Below are 20,981 nucleotides of genomic sequence, written 5' to 3' on the forward strand. Positions count from 1 at the left end.
GTACCGCCCCTCCGCGGTGGTGGTACCGCCCGGCCCCGCCCCGCCGCAGCCCGGACCGCGTGGTGCTGCCCGTGGCGCGGCGCTTCCAGCGGGAGAGCGGGACCAGCTGTCGGCCGGGAAGGAGTTGCTCGTTCGCCATGAAGCCGCCCAAAGTGGTGCCATGGCGGCGGCTGGTCGGGGTGTCCTTCGGGATGTACACGGCCGAGGAGATCAGGTGGGGCTCCATGTGTGCGCATCCCGAGCTGTGCGGGTGCTGCTGGGCACTACGAGTCCCAGCGTGCCCCGCGGCAGGGCGTCGGGGAGCTGCGGCGGGCTGTGGCGCGCGGCATGCTGGGACATGTGGTCCGGCTGGGCCGTGGCCCAGCCGCCGGGATGGCGGCAGCCGAGCTTTGTACAAAGTCTCGCACCGCTGGAGGGGACACGCTGACAAAATTACGTGAATTCCTAGTAGATTGGCTAGAGATGTAAAAGAAATACTTGCTGCGATATGAATTATTTTGCTCATTGTATCATGAAATAAACGATACACACATCCCCATTGCATTCGCAAAATGCTGTCAGAGATTTTCATCAATTGAGAAGATCACACAGATCCTAAATGTTTATGCTAGTTGTACCATACAAGAGCATATCAACTCGCTGTTTACCGCCGTTGATTTTTACTCTTTCCTTTCAACGCCAGGAAACTGAGTGTGAAGGCCATAACCAACCCTCAGTACCTGGATAACGTGGGGAATCCGGCTGTAAATGGCCTGTACGACTTGGCCTTGGGACCGCCCGACTCCAGAGAAGTGTGTGCCACCTGCATGCAGAACTTCAGCAGCTGCCCCGGACACTTCGGCCACATAGAGCTGCCTCTCACTGTCTACAACCCCCTGTTCTTCGATGTATGTACACTGAATTAATTATTGCTGCTCAAAGGGGTGGCGGTGCCCGAGCCGTCAGGTAGTTGCAGTGCTTGAAAATAGCAAAGATCTGTTTTCTCTTTTAAGTGTAATAGCAGCAAATGTAGTAGAAAAAAGTTTTTTGTGTCATAATAGTTCAATGCAAATAGACCTTTTGAAAAATATACACTTTGTTGTAACTATTGTTTTACTCAGTATTTACAGGCAGGTAAGGGGGGAATAGTCATCCCAAAATATGTGATTGACTGTAGGATGTTGTGCTTTAATTTAATGAATGGCACAGTAAAATTTATCATTTCCTTTAAATAACTACTGCACATGAACAGCTGTTTACTCTTCCAGATTTTAACAAACCCGAGCTGGGATGAATTTTCCTCCTGAGGTGCTGATCTCACCATTTACAGTAGCTGCCTTTTGCACAGGCTACTAATTGAGAGTCAAAACCTCACTTTCAAGTGACCAAAGTTAGATGAGGTACCCACTTCTAGCCTTGTTCCAGCTTTAAGCCAAATAACTGTCTTGACCAAGGATTAAAATCCTGCAGCAGTAATTCCCAGCCTTCAGGCCATGGGGGCTGCAGCTAGAGTGAGAGAACTGTGTTAAATAATAACACAGAGCTGTGTTAAATAATAAAACCCACTGATAATTTCCCAGACCTTGAGGAGAAGGTGATTGTGTGAAGCATCTTGTAGGACTGAGACCAGAATGGTTCATTTTACTGGTTTTTACACATTTTCTTCTACTGGGAGCTGTAGTCATGGTGCTGCAGCCTTGTTCCAGAGCTGCTGTAGATACCACAAGTGTTTCATGTATCTGTTACGTAGACAGCCTGCAGAGAGTTCATCTACAGATCATGCTTTGCATTTGAGTTTAGTTGAAATAATTTTTTTCCAAGCAAATTCTTTATGATTAAAATTAACCATTAGTCGAATTTCCCAATTAGAGTAGCACTTTCTTCAAGTCCAAACAATTTTATTTACTTGCTTACTGTGCAAGCCAGTACATCTGCCAGGATAACCTTTTCTTCCCCCTTTCTTTCCAGAAATTGTACCTGCTGATCCGAGGCTCTTGTTTGAATTGCCACATGCTGACGTGTCCTCGAGCCGTGGTTCACCTGCTGCTAAGTCAGCTGAAGGTGCTGCAGAAAGGGTTGCTCCATGCTGTCCATGACCTTGAAATCATTCTGAACAGGGCAAGTGCTGTCTAATGCTCCATCCCTTTTGGGCTGCATGGTCTCATAACTACAAGGCTCTCTGCCAATTTCTTTTCTTCTGTTCCTTTTAGTTTGTGGAGCAATGTGCAGATGCAACAGGCTCAGAAATTGAGGAAGAGTTGAATCGCCACGTTCAGGAAATGTTACAGAGTTCTCAAATAAGAGATCGGTGTTCTAATGTAAGTACAGGCAGTGATCCTCCTGAGATCTTGGGCTTTATCCTCTTAAAATAGCAGTGTGCAGAACAAAGCCTATCTTTGACTTTGTAGGTGCTGCATTTTGTCCAGTTCTGAACTCTTAGAGGGTTTTTTGAGGGAAATGTATGAAATTAAATTTTAAAAGGATTTTATGTCATGTTAGTATAACTGTTGAGTTTCTGGAAAATAGGGAAATGTCTGTGTAGAGAAATGTTTTGATGGTGTAAATACCATATTAAAATCTGACACTGCTGTCAGTACACCAGCTACAGATGCTGATACTTCTCTGTATGATGCTCTGGCTGTTTGGAGCTACAGAGCACATTTTGAGAGCTGATGCATCCAGCAAACTTGCAGAATTCATTACAGTGACATTTTTAGGAAGAGCTGTGTAATTGAATTCTAATTTCCATTTAAATGTAGTTTAATGTACATGCTTAGTAAAGGCAAATGAGTAAAGAAAATATTTTAAAATCTAAGATCATTGGGTGGATTTGTTTGTAAGCTAAGTTTAATTTCTTGATCATTGAAAAGCTTTAAATTACACTAGTGACCTAAAAAATAAAGGCTTTATGGAATAAATTGAAAGAGGAGGATGGAGAACACTGAGGGATGTATGTCTCCAGCAAATGGGAAAACAAAAAAATAACACTACAGATCAAGGCATGAATTAATGAGTTCATGCATGTGTGTGCATTGATACTAATAATGTTCATGCTGATAGTTAATGTTAATTGTGTAATGTTTAGTGGATTCTTCACATAACATGTTTTAATTTATTTTTATTATTTTTAAGTTGTTTTTTTTTCCTTTACCAGGTCAAAAATGTGTGTGAGTGTAGAAATAAACTGATATCACAGTTCTGGAAAGCACACATGGGTTCAAAGAAATGCCCAAACTGCAAGTAAGTTTAACTACATGAGGAAGTTAATTTCTATTTAAATGCTGTATTTATATTAACCTTTATCTGCCTGTCCTGTTTGATTTTTTTTTTCTTTTAAGATCCAGGAGATCACTGGTGCGAAAGGAGCACAACAGCAAGCTGACAGTGACTTACCCTTCTACAGCATACCATAAATCAGGAGAGGAGGGCATTCTGGATGAAATAGCAGGTGAAATATTTCTCTTCTACTCCAATATGTTTGCACTTCTCCCCTGCTTTTAAGGGGCACAGATTCTTAGCAGTGACTGTGCACTTGGAACTCATCTAAAAAAAATTCTGATTATAACTAAACCAGTAAGCTCAGGAGTCAGAGAGAACCCAGTTCCAATAAATTTCTGTTTGAGAGCCTGTTGTGCTTTGGCAGCTTCAAATGTCTGTGTCAGGAAGAGAAGTACAACATCATAATCTGTGTCAACTTTAGGGTGGCTTTGGGGCACTTCATTTTTGGCAGGTTGTTGATTTTCTGCTGGATTTTTTAAACAGAGCAACTACAGATTAATTAGGAGGAAGATGACCAACTCAGAAAATCACATAATCCTAACTCTTTTGAATGAATTTCCTTTTAAAGAGTTAAAGACAAAAAAGAAAGTAGGTGGCATTTTCTAGGGTTAATGAACCTATTGTTTGAATAAATTTAAACCTCCCTTCTGGTATCCTTGATCTTTTACACAATGAGACAGGATTGAAGCAGACATTTTTGTGTGTTATTTAGCCCTAAGGAAAGGTTTCCATAGAGATTTTGTTTGCTATTCTGTGATTTAAATACTAGATTAAATCTCTGGAGCTGTGGCTGAAGAAGCAAAATGGGAAGTATTCTATATTCTGAGCTGAGATGGCTCACACAGGTACAAATATTTTACTTTTATTTTATTTTTCAGGTATTGATGAAAGCCAGTTAGGGAAGAGAGGATACCTGACACCAATGACTGCCAAGGAATACATCCTGGCTCTGTGGAAGAATGAAGGTAATAGCTGTGAAGAGGAATGTTACTTTGTTTTCTGTACCATTTAGTGGACAAATCTGCAAATCTTCCAGTATGATCTTATTGTCAAATCTTTACCTTTTGCCTTAAGGGCTCCTGGCTGCAAAATAGATTTTGTGACAACAGGACTGGCAGCCAGTGAATACAGAGACCTGGATTCAATTAAGACTTTGATCAGTTAATCTAAATTTGAGGCTCCCCACAACTGTTGTTTGTGGAGTGTGATTTTCCTTTGGTGCTGCACCCCACAGTTACACTGCTTAAAGACTGAGGATGGATTTTCAGCCTCTTTTTTGAGTTGCCTCTGAATGTCTGCAGTTGCCAGGAGAATCCAAAGCAGTTTTGTGAATCAGTCACAGTCAGTAGCTGGAAACTTCCTTCCTCTTGTTTTGCTTTCTCCTTTTGCTATAATCTATATTTCTGTCCAGAGTGTTTCTAAAATACCATGTATGTGACAAAAAAAAAAGAATGTTTTTATTTTAAACAAGCTCAATAGTGTTAACTTAGCAGATTCTTTTGACATGGTTGGCCAAGTGCATCTGGGGATTTGGATTCCCAGACAATTGCAATGAGAAGGAGTTTATATTTCTTGTGTATCTTTTTAGGTTTCTTTCTGCGTTACCTCTTCCCTGGGATGGATCCCCATGAGAGTTCAGGATTCAGTCCAGACATGTTTTTTTTAGATCTACTCGTGGTTCCACCTTCAAGGTAAAATCTATCCCCCCAAAATTTTGTAGGAATCACAGGGTTTAGTGTATCTTTTGCAGGAGTTGGAGATCCAAACTCCTGTAGTACAGACAACTGGTCTGCTTAAATGTCAGTGGAGTGTTTAAATGATAAAAATCACACTAGTAGTTGTTGATAATTGCTATTATAACTTCAAGTGAGTTCGTTAGAAGACTGAAATACTAATTATGGAAAAAATGTATTTTAGTATTTTAAATGATTATGGAATATTATAGCTGCCCAGTACTGAATTTCCTGTTAAGGATCATTCCTCTTTTATGACTGTCCCAGTAGAACATATGAATCTTTAAATGCTCACTGTTTGGATTATTTTCCATGCACTGAAGATTTAGCTTAGCGTTTTGAGGTCCATCGTGCTGCTTTTGAGGGGCTCTGATGTTCTGAAGCCATTTTGGTTTGCTGTAGGTACCGCCCCGTAAATCGCGTTGGAGATCGCCTGTTCACGAACGGGCAGACGGTGAACCTGCAGGCTGTGATGAAAGATGCCCAGCTGATACGGAAACTCCTGGTTTTCATGGCCAAAGAACAGTGTCAGCCAATAAAAATTACAGAAGAAATCCAAACAGTAAGAGTTGCTGGTTATCTTATTCTTTGCTTTTTTGGATGTGTGGGTTGAGTTCAGGAAGGCTCCTGTTTAAGCTGTTCCTGTAACAGTTTTTGCCTGAGCTCTTGGAATATCTGCTGGTGGAGATGTTCCATACTTTGTTTGGTTTTTTCCCTCTGCCCTTTTCTACCTGGTGCAAAGGGAAAAAAACATTTTGCTGAGATTCTCTTAGCCGTGGATTTTTTGTATTAGATTACTGTATGTGAGATGTGACAGGCTCCTGTTTCTGGACAATGAAATATGTGCAGCACAAACAGTTCACAATAAAACTTTGCCAGCATCTCATCACATGTAAAGAGGGGAAAAAAACCACTTCAGCTTCTAAGCCTAGTGGAGCCAGTTGTGATTTAGTTTATTTTTTCACAGTTGATGTCTAAGTAGGACCAAAACTTCACAAATAATGTAATTATTAACAATACTTGTCTGCTTCTGACAGTTCACATAGTTGTATAGTGTAAATAATAATGTATGTCAGCTTGCCTCATTCCATATTTGTTCTTCAGTTGAATCATTGAAGGGTCTTTAACACTGGACTCAGGGGAACTTGATTTATTTCTGCAGTGTAAAACAGTTTGGAAACATTGTTAGTTACTCAGGATGTAGCCACTAGATGGAGATCTGTTCTTAAAACATTTGACGAGAGGTCAATGAGTTGTGGATGTGACTGGTTTAGTGGATTTTAGACTGAAAACATAATGATAAAAACTCATTATTTTTATCTAAGAATAGGATTTTCTAGTTACAGTGATTCCTAATATGGATTGACTACCAGTACAAAATAATGGTGAATGTTCCTTTTGCTATATTTAGTACTGTAATTAATACTATAGCTTCAGCCTGGTAATTAGAAGATATTTTTTGTTATGTCCAGAAGTTTCTAATTTCTGTTTCTGTAGGAGACAGGAGGGGATAGCGAACCTCTGGACCGTTCTGTGCTGACGACCATTCCAGGGCAGAGCATTGCAGATAAGCTGTACAACGCCTGGATACGTCTCCAGAGCCATGTCAACATCGTGTTTGACAGTGACATGGACAAGCTGATAACAGAAAAATACCCTGGTGTTCGTCAGGTGGGTAGCAGGTGGAGTCTTAATAAAAAACTAGAAGCTGATGGAGTAAGAAATAAATGAACTGTGGGCATTTTCATGACACTCATCATTGCAAGAATCCATCTGGTTTTCCATACTTGCAGGTTTTAATTGCTGTCTTCTGTTTTCAAAGCTGTTGGAGAAGAAGGAGGGGCTGTTCCGCAAGCACATGATGGGGAAGCGCGTGGATTTTGCTGCTCGGTCCGTCATTTGCCCTGACATGTACATTGGCACCAACGAGATTGGCATCCCCATGGTGAGGATAAATAAAGAACTGTGTCCTTTTGGGCTGAACTGCACTGCTGGCACTTTGGTAGCAGTTAAAAATCTAGAGGCTTTTTGACTTATCTGAACTCTTTCCTGCCCTGTGTTAATGAGGAGGGAGCACTGAAAGCAGGAAATTCTTACTGTTCCAAAATGAGATGACCCCATCTGAGAAAAAGGATTAAAAAAAAAAGAAAAAGCTGTACTTGTTTTGTGGGATTAGGAATTGGTGCAAACTTTAAAAGTAGATCCGGTTCCTCCTGTGGTCTTTGCACAAGGTGTTCTTGAGGTATTGCAGCCTTAAGGAGAAGGCCATGATCCTGTCACCATCCTTCTTAAGGATTTTTAACTTCATAGAGGTGACAGCAGCCTGAATTTGAACTTTTCATTATATTATCTTTGCAGAAAATAGTGAACCTGATGATAATGGGCTTTTTCTCTGTATGTGCTGGCTTATTTGCAGAATCTAAATCCGTGCTTGCTTTCTGTAATTGTTAACTGAGTTTTACACTGCAGTAGAAAATTGTAAAAAGGGCGTTGTTTATATTCACATGATACAGGATTTTAAAACAGAAATGTATTTATTTGGCATTAAAGTAGGCTGAGGAGGAGATGCATTCAAGAGCTTAAATTCATTTATGTTTGCATTGTATGAGTTAATTTTGACACTGTTTTATCAGCGGCCTTCACAGTTCGAAGCCAAAATTGGACAAGTTGGTTTTTTCTCTCTTTTCCTCCCTGCCTAGGTATTTGCCACCAAACTGACTTACCCTCAGCCAGTCACTCCCTGGAATGTCAAAGAGCTGAGGCAGGCTGTCATCAATGGCCCCAAGGTGCACCCTGGGGCCTCCATGGTCATCAACGAGGACGGCTCTCGCACGGTGCTGAGCGCCACCAGCCTGACGCAGCGCGAGGCCATCGCCAAGCAGCTCCTCACGCCCTCCTCAGGGGCACCCCAGACAGGCCTGAAGATCGTGAGTATGGGCACAGCCCTCCTGCATCTCTGGTTGAGGGGGTAGGAACAAAAACATGATACTTGTTCAAATTGCAAACCCCATTTTCCCATCCTTTACTTTCTTCTAACACATGGTGTGTGGCATTCATCGTGCCAAGGTGCAGAGTATTCTTAGTGGTGGCCTTGGCAGTGCTGGCTTAGCAGTTGGGCTCTGTGATCTTAGAGGTCTTTTCAAACCTAATTGATTCTATGTGAGTCGTTTCTCCTCTGTCCTACAGCTTAAGCAACCTTTGAAACTTCTTAACTGTATCTCCATCCCTTGCAAGAGTTGAAAACATCCTATTTAGCTACTAGGGCAAAGGTTTTGGTGTTTAATAGTGTTTTCACATTGTTGTACATTACCTTGTCTCTCTTAAAGGCTTAGCAGAGATTCAGAATTGAAGTCTGAGTATCCTGTGGTGTCAGTTCTTTCAGAACCTGAGTTAAACGTAACAGTATTTAGATTGTACAAACAACTTTCCATACTCTTGTTGATAATCACTTAAAGGGATATTTGGATGTTACTAACAGAAAAATGGAAATGAGAGTGTTCTGAGAGACTCTGTTCCAGATAAGGATGTATTGTGTATATAAAGCTGAAATTAAGAGACTCCTGGCCTCTGCTTTAGCTACTGGGTCATGTTACTACCTTATTCTAAGGTGTCCAGGGCTGGGTGTATTGTGGGACGTATCAGTCCAACCCAGTGGGCTTTGGATGAAGAGCTGATTGATTTGATCACTGTGGTTTGAGGCAGTGAATGGGGAACAGTTGTTTGGTGGAGAGTAGACGGCATTCAGGGACAAGCAGCCTCAGTCCTCTCTGAGCTCTGCACAGAACACGAACACCAGAAAGATGTTTTGGGTGCGTGTGCATTTAAAGATAAATCAGTCCTTCCTGAGGCCGGGCAGGGCCTTGTAGGCAGCACCAAATGTGTGTGGCAGGTGTGTCGGCACATCAAGAACGGGGACGTGCTGCTGCTGAACCGGCAGCCCACGCTGCACAGGCCGTCCATCCAAGCGCACCGCGCGCGCATCCTGCCCGGGGAGAAGGTGCTGCGCCTGCACTACGCCAACTGCAAGGCCTACAACGCCGACTTCGATGGGGATGAGATGAACGCACACTTCCCGCAGAGCGAGCTGGGCAGGGCTGAGGCCTACACCTTAGCCATCACTGATGAGCAGTACCTGGTGCCAAAGGCAAGTGAAACCGCCATGTGGAATTGCATTTTATTGAAATGGGATGCTCTGGCTCAGCCCTGGGAAGTGTATGGTTTATCCCAAGTCTATAACCTCCCCTGCAGTATCGTGTGTCTGTAATTCTATTGGCGGAAGGATCTTAGTGCACCCATTTCGAAGCTCCCTGGTAAGGGTGCAGGCAGAGAGGGCTCGCTCTCGTTGCCCTGGAAGCCTCCAGAGGCTCTGCTGCTCTCCCCTTCCCTCTCCCCTTCCCCCTCTCCCCCTCCTCTCCCCTCTCCCTCAGTGACCATGTTGCCTTCCCGGGGTAAGACTCCAAATAAATCCTCATCTCATCAGCACCTCACCAGCCCTCTAGAGTCTCCCTCCTTGCCGGCATGCGAACACCCATGACCCTGGGACCCAGGGGGCTCCCGGGGAACCCTGCCTGGGGACCCCCCTAAATCAAAATTACAACACCGCCAGATGTGTTTATTTCTAAATGCGGATACTTTTGTTTACTCTGTCTCGAAGGATAAATGAGATAATTTTGAAAAAATCTACTTACTTCTGAGGTTTGTTTCTGGGCTCTTTCTCCACTTGGGGTTCTGTTCTTCTAGAGAAGGTCCAGCTCATCCAAACAATCTCGTTCCTTTGAGTGTCAGTGTCCAGAAGAGATTCAGTAGAGAGTTGTGTTGTAATGAGTTCTTTACAAATCACTTAAGTGCTTTTATCCAGGGGGAATAATTTTAAGAGCTGAAGGCACATGACTTACTAACCCCCCTACCATCACCTTTTTGTTGTTACCTCTTTAGGATGGGAAGCCACTTCCTGGCCTGATCCAGGATCACATGATTTCTGGAGTCAGCATGACAATCCGGGGCTGCTTTTTCACCAGAGAGCAGTACATGGAGCTTGTGTACCGAGGGCTGACAGATAAAAAAGGAAGAATTAAAATCTTTCCTCCTGCCATTATGAAGCCACAGCGATTATGGACAGGAAAGCAGGTAATTTATAATTTACTGGCTTATAGAATGGCAGTGGTTTCAAAGTAAGCAGAATGCTAGTGCCAAAATCAGTGCTTCTAAGGGCCTTTGGAAGGCAAGATCCCATCAACACCATGTAGGTTTTGGTGTGTGTTTCTGAGCTGTAAAACCCAACAGACAGCTTTTGATTTTTTAAAATGTAATATATCTAATGGAAAAACCTTGGCTGTTTTGTATTTCTGAATAATTATGTGTCTCAGCTCACTGATCCTTCAGAGAGTGGAGTAGCAGGAGGATATTCCTGCCTTGTGAGATTCCCAAGCTTTCAAAACTTTGCTGTCAGTGGAAAAATACATGCAGGACGTTGCTTTTCTCATTCATGCCAGATTTTTTTATGTTGAGAAGCGATTATACAAAAAAAAAAATCCTGCCACTCATCCTGTTTCTTTATAGGTTGTTTCCACATTGTTAATAAACATCATTCCAGACAACCGTGCTCCACTGAATTTGACTGGGAAAGCAAAAATTGGTGGGAAAGCCTGGGTAAAGGGACCTGCAAAAGGATGTCTGAATCTTGATTCAATGTGTGAATCTCAGGTATGCAACAACTCTGGGGCTTGGTCTGGGTTGTGTTGTATTAAAATTGTGTGTACAGTAAAGGAATGGGAAGGAAACAAAGCAGATGACAAAGTTAGAAGCAGATATTTGGCAGCAGTTACTGCCAGAAGTGGGTGATTGAAGGATAGGCCTGGGAGTAGGGAAGAATTCTCTGTGGTCCTTAGGTGTACTCCTAACATTTGTTAGGCCATGTGTCTTCACTGTCAGACTTTGTAGGTGGAAAAATGCAGGTGGTGTTAAAAGTTCCATTTCTGCTATAAATTCTGGCAGTATAGATAATCTGACCACATTTAACCATTCACCAATATGTAAGCTTTTTGAACTTAAACCAGTTTGCACATAGATTACATGGAAAAGTCTGTAGAGGTCCTAGTAAGATTAAAATTTCTATTTTCCTGATTCAAAGCTGTGTTTTATTTTTCAGGTTATTATCAGAAATGGTGAATTACTGTGTGGAGTCTTGGACAAAGCTCACTTTGGCAGCTCTGCCTATGGGCTGGTCCACTGCTGCTACGAGATCTATGGGGGTGAAACCAGTGGGAAAGTGCTGACGTGTCTGGGGCGCCTCTTCACTGCCTACCTGCAGCTGTACAGGGGATTTACCATGGGTGAGTGCCTGCAGCACCTCCTGAGCTTAAACCACACATGGCTGGGCATGCTAATTCTGGGAATAAAAGTCTGCAAGACTGCCCTTGAGTGGGATAGCTGCCTGCCAGCCTTTTTTTGATCTTGTTGTTTTTTGCTGGTGCATAGCTGGCCTTCTAAGCATGAACAGAAGGTACAGTTTGAGTATGTCAAACAATTTCTCTTTTCTGTCCTGCCTAGCCAAAGTGTACACAGTTAATACGTCCTGTGTTGAAATTTTGTTTAGATCAAAACCTTGTGTTTTGCTTGTCTGTAAAGTAATTACTGTGTAGAAAGCAGGACAGCTGACAAAGCAAGAGGAAAGAACTCTAAGGGCTTGGTGATCAAGTCTAGCACATCACATTTCACTGTAAAACTTCTGGTAAATGAGTTTGAAAATCTTTCATTACAGGTTTTCAAACTCATACAAGAGTGACAGAGACACAGTCAACTGTAAGCAGTAGTGAGGGACCAACAGACTTCTGTGAGCCAGGGAAAAGGAAAAGGTATCTCCTGGAGTGAGGAGGGTGACTGATGAACTGTAAGACACAGGACTCCTGAGAGCCAGGGTGCAAGAACTAGTTAATAAAAGAAACAAGCCTGGGATCATTAGGCAGTTAAAACATCAGAAGAGAAGTGAGACTGGAGCAGGAGTTTGGGATTTGGTGTTTTGACACAGCCATTTTAGTGTCTGTGACAGGACTCCTTACAAATAGCTCACAGGAGTTCAGGTTCCAGTGTTTAATCTGTTCCCTGATCCTGTCATCTCAATATGTATTTTTAATTTATCTTTTTTAAAAAAGCTAAGAAATGCCAGATTGTGAAAAGTTCAGCTAATAGGAAATTTGATGTGGATGGAAGAAAAAAAGTAGTTTGGTGTGGCTGGTCCATAAATCATTAGTTTGTGCAAATGCACCAATTAAGATTTTTTTTAGAGACTTTTGAAGTTAAGACTTCTTAAATTAGGGAGTGGATTTTGCACTCTTACTGCTTAGTTGATGTTGCTCTTTTTTTATATATATAGTTTGCAACTTCTCCATCCAAAAGCTACTCAGAATTTTTTTTCTTCTTGTCAGACTGCTGACCCTGAGTCTAACCATCATTATAACTTTAATTGTGACTTCCTTTCCCAGCTCTTCAGTCAAAATCCCTGACATCAAATGTGGTTCCTTCCTTCATTTTTTTTCAATTTAGACCATTGTGTTCTGCCTCTCCTCTTTAACAGGGATTGAAGATATTTTGGTTAAACCTGAAGCAGACCACAAAAGAAAAAAAATCATTGAAAGGTCAAGGCAGAGTGGTATTGAAGTAAGTGTGTTTTTCAAATTTATTTTTTCTTCCATAATGCAAAATTTTTGAAATACTGCCTTGTTCAATCATGCCTGCTTAACACCTAAAACTTCTTATATTTTACTTTCAGGCTGTTAGAGCTGCTCTTAATTTGCCAGAAACAGCATCAAGTGAGGAGGTCCAGGGGAAGTGGCAGGATGCCCATCTCTGCAAAGACCAGAGGGATTTTAACATGGTTGATATGAAGTTCAAGGAGGAAGTGAACAAGTACAACAATGAAGTCAACAAGGTTGGCATCGAGGCATCTGTGCATACTAATCTTGTTTAACTTTCTTATTAAGTTAATTAATGTGGATGAGCAGTGCCTGACTCTTCTGGAGGGTGAAGTTTTCCATCTGTCCCCACCATGAGGCTCCACGTGCTGCCTCCCCTCCTCAGCCTTGTTCTCCCTAAGTGAGAAGATGGCTTAATATTCAAGATGCTTTTGAAATTACAAATAGGAATGTTTGTGATTACTCATTGTTTCACTTTGTTAAAAGCCTTCCACAGGAATTTCTTGGGTTTATTATTTTTATTAATAACATTTAGTTTTGTTCCCTTCTCTCTCCCACAACTCTGTAGGTTTGCATGCCCCTTGGTCTCCACAGGAGCTTTCCAGAGAACAATTTGCAGCTGATGGTGCAGTCAGGAGCCAAAGGATCCACTGTAAACACAATGCAGGTGATGACAGCCAGAACAGGCTTAGCAGTTACATGTGCTGATGTAATGTGTCCTGGAGTATAAACTGTTGGGAAGCTCTTGTGGGGATATCTGATACCAGGGCAAGGTTTTCATTCTGGACTTTGGCATAGAAAAATGTTAGAAGAATGTAATAAAGGCCTCAGTGGGTGATGGAAGAGAGTCAATGTTTATTATAACCTATATTTGCATCTCTCCTCAGTACATGAGGTTTTACTGGAATAGCAGACCTGCTTTTGAGAAGGAGTGCTGCAGTTCATACAAACAAACCTGCTGTAGGAGAAATAACTTCTCCTGGCCTCTCCTTCTTTCAGCTTCTGAATAGGAACAACATAATCTTTGGTTTTGGTAGAAGTGGCAAGGATACATTTTCATTTTACCATTTGCAACACAGACACTAAGCAAGAGAGACCCTATAAAAATGCCATCTAAAATGGAGAGAATGACCACAGCTCAAAAGAGGGAGCATTTTGGGTTGAGGTTTTTGTGCTGTTTTTTGTACACTGCTGAGAGGTGGTGAGGGTAATGTAGGGACCTAAAAAATATTGACAGTATTTTTAGTTTCGCATCTCTGTGTTAAAATGAGTATACAGAATCAGATCTTGAGGTGATGTTGAGGATGAGTCAGGGTACTGGAATAACTTAAAAAAAACAGGTCTCCATGCCTTTTCTGCCTCTCAGTAGCTAGAACATTTCATGAACAAGTTCACATTGAGCTACAGAGCATTTACTGAATATTTGACATTTTTTTAACTGTATTTTTCAAGAAAAATTATTTTCAAGAAAATAAGTTCATGTGAACAAAAAGTTGGATGGAAAAGTGATGTTTCCTGTTTTCTGTCTGCATTTAGATTTCTTGTTTGTTGGGCCAGATTGAGCTGGAAGGCCGAAGACCCCCACTGATGGCATCTGGCAAATCACTGCCATGTTTCCAGCCTTATGATTTTTCCCCTAGCTCAGGAGGATTTGTGACTGGCAGATTTCTCACTGGGATCAGACCTTCTGTAAGTTTAAGACTGCTTGTGTTGATACTGAAATTTATTTAAGTCTTGGTATTTTAATAGAGAGTAGCTGCAATTATAGATAAATGGACTTTGTTCACCCTGGTTTTAGATGAAGCTTTTGAGGAAGAAGATAAATTGCCAGTGTTGATGCACTTACTAGCAGAATGCTGATGGTGTTGTGCTTGTGTTTAGGAATTCTTCTTTCACTGCATGGCTGGCAGGGAAGGTCTTGTGGATACAGCTGTCAAAACCAGCCGTTCTGGGTACCTGCAAAGGTAAGAGGCCTGGTTGAGAATTGGAAATTTAAAAGGTCCTGTTGTTGATTAGTTGATTTTTCTCTTTTTCCTGAGAGAGTTCTGTAGATTGTAAGTGCCTGTATTGTTTAGATTAACTTCACTATAATTGATTTTTATAAAATAGGCTGAATGCTGGATGTTTGTTCCAAGTACAATTATCTAGAGATCTAGATCCACTGGAACATTATAATTTCAAATTTACCTTTGGCACAAAATAGCAGCAAGCTTCTCCTTTTGCAGAAATACTTTTTTCTGGTACAAATATAGATAGGTGTGGAAGTTCCAGGAAAATGTAGTTTTTCTTGGCCACACTGAGTGGTTCCTGTCTTTACTCAAGCAACACCTCCAGTACATAGAGAAGAAAAGGGAACTTCTTAATTGTTTCAGAGGGTAGTGCTGAGTTCTAAAGGAGGGATGCCCCTTTCCTTCAGAAAACTGTTAAAGTGTGACAGCAGAAATGGAGAGTAATTTACTGCTTCATTTTAAGTCAGATCAGTCCAATGGAGCTGGAGGGAGCAACATGCTGAAAGCTTTGCAAATTAAACATTTCACATCAGTGTTATGTCCATAGGATTTTGGCTTCCAGAATTCCTGATCAGCTCTTAAGTACACTTAAGATATTGATGAAAACAGTGGATTTTGGGTTAGAGTTGTATCATTCTTGTTGTTCTGTAGCCTCTTAACACATTTTTCTTCTTTCTTTTTTTTTTTTTCCCTCTGGAATAGGTGTATCATAAAACATTTGGAAGGACTGGTAGTTCAGTATGACCTGACTGTACGAGACAGTGATGGCAGCGTGGTGCAGTTTCTGTATGGAGAAGATGGGCTTGATATCCCTAAAACTCAGTTCTTACAACCTGAGCAGTTTCCTTTCATTGCAGAAAACTATGAGGTAGAACACCTAAATCTTAATTTATGAGGGGTGAAGGGGAGACTGAAGCACATGGGTAACATCTGTCAGGGATCCAGTGGCAACACTTGTTTGCCTCAGTTACTTTCAGACTGATGTACAATTATTTGCTGTTGTATTCAAAATATGGAAGCAATTTGAAGTCTGCAGCATGATTTAAGCAGTCTCAATTTCAGCAGAACACCAAGCACTGTCTGTTCTAACTCTGCATTTGAATTCAACAAAGATGACTTCACTTTTCAGTCTGTCAAGTTTGATTAACTTCATTTTACCACTATCACCACTGCTTATTATAGAGTGGTGATAGTAACATGAAATTATAAGGAGTTAGGTCTCAATTGGGTTGAAAACCAAATTTGAATATTGTTTTACAGCAGTGACAGCAGATGACCTTTTCAGTTTGCTTTGCCTTTTCTGGTACAGTGCGGACAGAGAGAAGAATAATCACACAAATGACTTTCTCACAGGTAATCCAGAAGACAAACCATCTGGATGAAGCTCTAGCAAGGATGGAGTCTCACCAAGCTAACCAGCAGTTCAAAGCCATCAAAAAGTGGCGAGCCAGGCACCAAAACCCTGTGCAAAGAGAAGGAGGCTTTCTGTTGTTTTCCCAAAAGAAACTGGCAAGTTTGAAAGCACAGCTTCCAGGGGGTGAAATGAAGAATGGAAGAGATCCTGCTACTTTGCAGGTAACACAGCAACAGTTGAACTGACCAAACCCTTCAAAAGAATTTACAGAATTCAGCATATTTTTTTAATTGCCTTGTGTATCCCAAAGTGTTTCACAGTCTGACTAACCAAGTTGCCTTTTAAAGGAATCATGTCAACTATGTGGGTGATAAGCTGAGATTTATTATTGTGGGCCCTAGTGCTTAGGAAGGGGCTAGAAACTGAGGTGATAAATATGTTAAAAAACAAATCATGTTTGTGAATGGTGGGGAGGGGTTGTTTCTGTTTATCAGTGGGTTACTGGGGTTTTTTCATGTACACAAAGTAAATCTCCCCTGCATGGACAGCTGTCTGCTAGCTGGATGAGAGCCTGTTTGAATACCAAAGATCAGAGGGCTGAGCCAGCCCTGCCCAGTTTTTCCAAAAAATGCTCTTGCTTAAGCCTCTTGTCCATCATGGCACTGGTCTCTATGACATGGCTTCTGGTGAAGATGGTGTGTATGGAGACAAAATGCAGACAGGTCCTGCTTCACAGCCTTGTTGTCACAAGGAATTTATCTTAGTGGAACTTGAGCAGTTAGCATGACACCCCAGGCTGAAGGTGTTGAGACATGACTCTGTGAGCTTGTCTGCAAAAGCTGTTTTTCCTGACAGAGAAATGAACCTTTTCAGAGGTTCATTTATTGAGCTATGCTGAAGTTGTGTTGCTCTTGACACTTTTTGATAATAAGCTCCTTTTTAATGCCAGCTTCAGACAGGTGAGGTGATAGTCTGCTACAAGCAAAGGTTTAAGTGTCCCCATTAAAATCATACTTTGAGGCCATATTTCACTGATTTCTGAAGTAGTTTCCATGGATACATAAGTTGGGGTAATTTTAGGCATGAAAAGAATCTTGAAATCATTTGGCTTCAAAAGTGTTAAATATTAGAAAAAGGAGAACACTATTTGTAGCTGAGCTGTTTGCTGTGTTGTGTACACCCTTACAATCTGCACAGGTTATCTTTTACCCAAGTGCTGCTTGACTGCTTGTGGTCTTACTGTTGATAAACCAGCCAGCTTAAAAACCTCCTCTTATTTTCAGTTGCTGAAGATGTGGTATGAGCTTGATGAGAAGAAACAAAGGAAGTATCTCAAGAAGACAAACAAGTGTCCTGACCCAAGCCTTGGGGTTTGGCGTCCAGATACTTATTTTGCATCTGTTTCAGAAACATTTGAAAATGGAGTTGAAGGTTATATCAACAAATGGGAATCTGAGAACAGCCGGAGTTACATGCACCCAGCACTTTCTTCTGATAGGTAAAAACCTCTGAGTGTTTTCTTTGCACTGAGCTAAAACAGCTTTTTGGAGCAAGTTTGCTGAAACTGAAAAGTCTTTACTGAGCCTTGTTTCTGTTGCAGCCTTTGTGAAATTAGGCAGTGGGTTTCAGAATGGTTCTTGAAAGCCAAACATGCCTAGTGTGCAATGGAGAGGCTCTGGTTTTCTGTTCCTTCCAAACCTGAATTTTCCAAGCTCCTGAGGGCTTTAGCAAAGCCTCTCTGGAACAACAGCAATGTATTGCTGTTCCCCTACATATAGAATAATACTTTAAAGTGATCTTGAAAAACTAAGTATGCTCTTGATGCACCTTGGAGTTAGCAAGGCAGTTAGGAAGCACAAGTGGGAGTAAAGGGACTCTCTTTTGACATTCTGGGAATTGGCAGCAGAAATAAAATACAGTTTGGCCAAGGCCCTGGTTCTGTGTTAATGGGCTGTGTTTGTCAGATCAGATAGGGATAAACAATTTTACAGTTTCTGGAGTGTATTTATCTGTAAGCTACCAGGAGAATTTGTCTCAAAGATATAACTTTACTGAGCTGGGCAATGATTCATTGTTTTCTGAGTGTTTTGTTTTGTATGCTAAACCTCTCATTTGCTGTCTCCAGACTAAAGGATCTGTTGTATTTGAAGTGGCAGCGTTCTCTGTGTGACCCAGGAGAAGCTGTGGGGCTTCTTGCTGCTCAGAGTATTGGGGAACCTTCAACACAGATGACTCTGAACACCTTTCACTTTGCTGGCAGAGGTGAAATGAATGTCACATTGGGTATTCCAAGGTGAGAAAGTTGTGTCCTCAATGGGTCCTTTATTTTAGGCTCTTAGGTATATAGCTGTGCTAGGTACACTAGCAGGTTTATGTGTGAATATTGAGGGTGAACAGTCCTTCAGTGCACTTGTAAATTTTGCCTGTTCAGAGCTATTTTAATGTTTTACAATTTTCCAGTTATTTCAGTTTGTTTTCCAGATACTAAATATCTGTAAAGGCCCCTTACTGTAATCTGATATAAAGCAAATCATCAGTTTATTTGGAATAATGTGGGTCCTGATCTGGCCTCATGTGGGAGTGTGGGATGCCTTAGGTGGGAGGGGAAGAACATACAAGGAAGCATCCATCATGCATCTGTAGGAAACAGACCTCATTAGCCCTTCTGTTCTTGGGACAATTTATTATCATCTATTCTCTTCTCATAATGGGGGAATAATCCAGTTGAGGCAGTGGGGCTGCTGTTGTGCTGTGCCTGGTGGGGAATCAGAACAAAACAAAGGAGTAGTGCAGTGCAACCACAGCTCTTGGTGCACATGGCTTTGGTGGAACTGCCAGTTACTGCCTTCTGCCTAATTAAATGACCTAGATAATTACTTGATTTACACAGTGCTTTTATGGCTTGATTTGAATGATTATTCTTTGTGTAAAGGTTGCGGGAAATACTGATGGTGGCCAGCTCAAACATTAAAACACCGATGATGAGTGTTCCTGTGCTCAACACCAAGAAAGCTCTCAAAAAGGTGAAACAGCTAAAGAAACAGCTCACAAGAGTGTGCTTAGCTGAGGTGAGCCTCCTTTTCAGTGCATCCTTTGGGAATCAGCAAAACAAACTCTTCTCTTTGAGTTCATCACTAGTTTGCTGGGCCATGATCTTTGGCCTTTTTTTCAATCACGTTTTCATCAGTCTAGAATTAGAGGGGTTCTGTTTTGTCTTTGAGACAAGTTAATCTGGGTGTGACTGATGCAGTTAGAACCCAGATAGAGACCTTTCTATCTGTCCCCCACCCCTTCCTAATCTCACACAAATGGCTCAATAGAAGAAAAAGTGTCTCTGAGGAGATTCAGTACACTGTGATGTGTTGTTCTGTGTTCCCTCTCTTCCTGGGAGTGCACCCCCATACTCTCCTTCATGCCCTCCCCTCTTCTGTTTTATTCTTGTGAGTCCAAAGCAGCAAAGATCAGGTTAAGACCTAGCTGTGTGCTGGAATGCTGTCCTGCTCCATGAGCATGGGCAGTGAAAGGAAGCTGTTGGCCCCCTGAGGATGGGTAGTCTCTTGTGAAGGAGTTGTGTGGGAGGTGAGGCTGTTCTTCCAGTATTGTCTGAGTTAATTGTTGGGAAGAGTTTAAGCCAAAAAGTGCAGTAGGGTGCAGTCCTTTTGCCCAGGAGCAAAGCTTCCAGAAAAATTTGCCAGTTAGCCTTGTAATTCTGGTTTCCTATGGAAAGCACTGGAACTGCAGGAAATAAATGAAATGTCCTCATCAAAGGAGTAACATTCCAACTTGGGAATGTTTTGTAGGTCTTGCAGAAAGTGGACATCGAGGAATCCCTGCATGTGAAGAACAAGCTGAACAAGCATCGCCTCTACAAAATCAAATTCCATTTCTTGCCCCATGAATATTACCGAGAGGAGAAGTGTGTGAAGCCCAGGCAGATCTTGCACTTCATGGAAACAAGGTGAGTTTGCTTTCAGATGCTTTAATATTTGCTCTTCTTTTGCCTTTTTATGGGCTTTGCATGTGGTTGATTATAGCTGGGGTGGCTTTTAGAGCAACAGTTCAAGTCCAGTAATGAACTTTCTGAAGGTCAATTTGATGTGTAGATTTTGTGTCTCATTTATATCCAAATGAGTCTATAATTTTATGCTTTATAGGCACAGCTACATCTGTGACAGTGACAGAGCTCAGACCAACCTTTTAATTTCTAAATGAATGAGAAAGAGCTGAGAAAAATTCATTTCCTTTATCCTAGAAGTACTTCTGCATCCAACAGGGAATAATGTCCTGTTGGGAATTGACTGGCTTGTTAACCAAAATAAAAAAAATTTTTTGACAACTTCAGATTTTCTGTGGCACAGCTGAGCTTTGACATTCTGAGTTGCTTCCTCTGTCAGGTTCTTTAAAGTTCTTCTGGAGGCAATTAAAAGGAAGACTACAAAGATGGCATCTTTTAGTGAAGTCAGCACTCGGAAGACAACTCGGAAGGATTTAGATGATGACCAAGACAAGGTACAGAAAAACATCACCTGAAAAACACCTCACTTCCTTTCACTGTTGTTGAGAACCAGAACTGGAAAGTGTAGCACGTTTCAGTGCACACAAAATGTGTGAATACTAAATTACTGCTTAAATACTTCATACAGGAACTGTCTTTGCATTCTCACAAAATTAACAAGGGAATTAAAGTTTTTGTGGATTAAATCCTGATTTGCCTGAGACTGTAGTCCAGAAATGCCTGTTCATTTTAGCTTCTCTAAGACAAAAGCAAATCACTCTGCTTGCTCCCAGATCAGTGTCCTGTTGGAGCAGTGATTCTTAAAACTTTGGGGAAGGTCCTTTGTCATTGAAATGCTTTTGCATGTTCCTTCTGCCACTCCTCTCCCATCAAGGACTGTCAAAATAGAATGACAGCTTATCCATCTTGTAGACATTAAAC

The 20,981-nt window shown here is 41.6% G+C and overlaps 1 protein-coding gene across 1 annotated transcript in view; it reads left to right on the top strand.

Moving 5' to 3' along the window:
- The first annotated feature begins 14 nt into the window (after nucleotides 1-14).
- The window catches only part of POLR1A (RNA polymerase I subunit A), a 29,347-nt gene continuing 8,380 nt past the window's right edge, over nucleotides 15-20,981 (top strand). The window contains exons 1-28 of the mRNA XM_063401430.1: nucleotides 15-214; nucleotides 683-887; nucleotides 1,948-2,097; nucleotides 2,190-2,297; nucleotides 3,134-3,219; nucleotides 3,318-3,427; nucleotides 4,137-4,223; nucleotides 4,847-4,949; nucleotides 5,394-5,553; nucleotides 6,489-6,662; nucleotides 6,814-6,936; nucleotides 7,691-7,918; nucleotides 8,881-9,135; nucleotides 9,927-10,118; nucleotides 10,551-10,694; nucleotides 11,140-11,323; nucleotides 12,565-12,647; nucleotides 12,760-12,918; nucleotides 13,251-13,349; nucleotides 14,219-14,371; nucleotides 14,564-14,646; nucleotides 15,394-15,559; nucleotides 16,045-16,266; nucleotides 17,329-17,543; nucleotides 18,171-18,338; nucleotides 18,978-19,113; nucleotides 19,846-20,003; nucleotides 20,440-20,554. Of these exons, the coding sequence (XP_063257500.1) occupies nucleotides 138-214; nucleotides 683-887; nucleotides 1,948-2,097; nucleotides 2,190-2,297; nucleotides 3,134-3,219; nucleotides 3,318-3,427; nucleotides 4,137-4,223; nucleotides 4,847-4,949; nucleotides 5,394-5,553; nucleotides 6,489-6,662; nucleotides 6,814-6,936; nucleotides 7,691-7,918; nucleotides 8,881-9,135; nucleotides 9,927-10,118; nucleotides 10,551-10,694; nucleotides 11,140-11,323; nucleotides 12,565-12,647; nucleotides 12,760-12,918; nucleotides 13,251-13,349; nucleotides 14,219-14,371; nucleotides 14,564-14,646; nucleotides 15,394-15,559; nucleotides 16,045-16,266; nucleotides 17,329-17,543; nucleotides 18,171-18,338; nucleotides 18,978-19,113; nucleotides 19,846-20,003; nucleotides 20,440-20,554 (4,143 nt within the window). The 5' untranslated portion in view covers nucleotides 15-137. The remainder of the gene's footprint in view (nucleotides 215-682; nucleotides 888-1,947; nucleotides 2,098-2,189; nucleotides 2,298-3,133; nucleotides 3,220-3,317; nucleotides 3,428-4,136; nucleotides 4,224-4,846; nucleotides 4,950-5,393; nucleotides 5,554-6,488; nucleotides 6,663-6,813; nucleotides 6,937-7,690; nucleotides 7,919-8,880; nucleotides 9,136-9,926; nucleotides 10,119-10,550; nucleotides 10,695-11,139; nucleotides 11,324-12,564; nucleotides 12,648-12,759; nucleotides 12,919-13,250; nucleotides 13,350-14,218; nucleotides 14,372-14,563; nucleotides 14,647-15,393; nucleotides 15,560-16,044; nucleotides 16,267-17,328; nucleotides 17,544-18,170; nucleotides 18,339-18,977; nucleotides 19,114-19,845; nucleotides 20,004-20,439; nucleotides 20,555-20,981) is intronic.

This window comes from Prinia subflava, chromosome 7 (assembly GCF_021018805.1).
Source record: "Prinia subflava isolate CZ2003 ecotype Zambia chromosome 7, Cam_Psub_1.2, whole genome shotgun sequence".
NCBI classification, from domain to species: domain Eukaryota; kingdom Metazoa; phylum Chordata; class Aves; order Passeriformes; family Cisticolidae; genus Prinia; species Prinia subflava.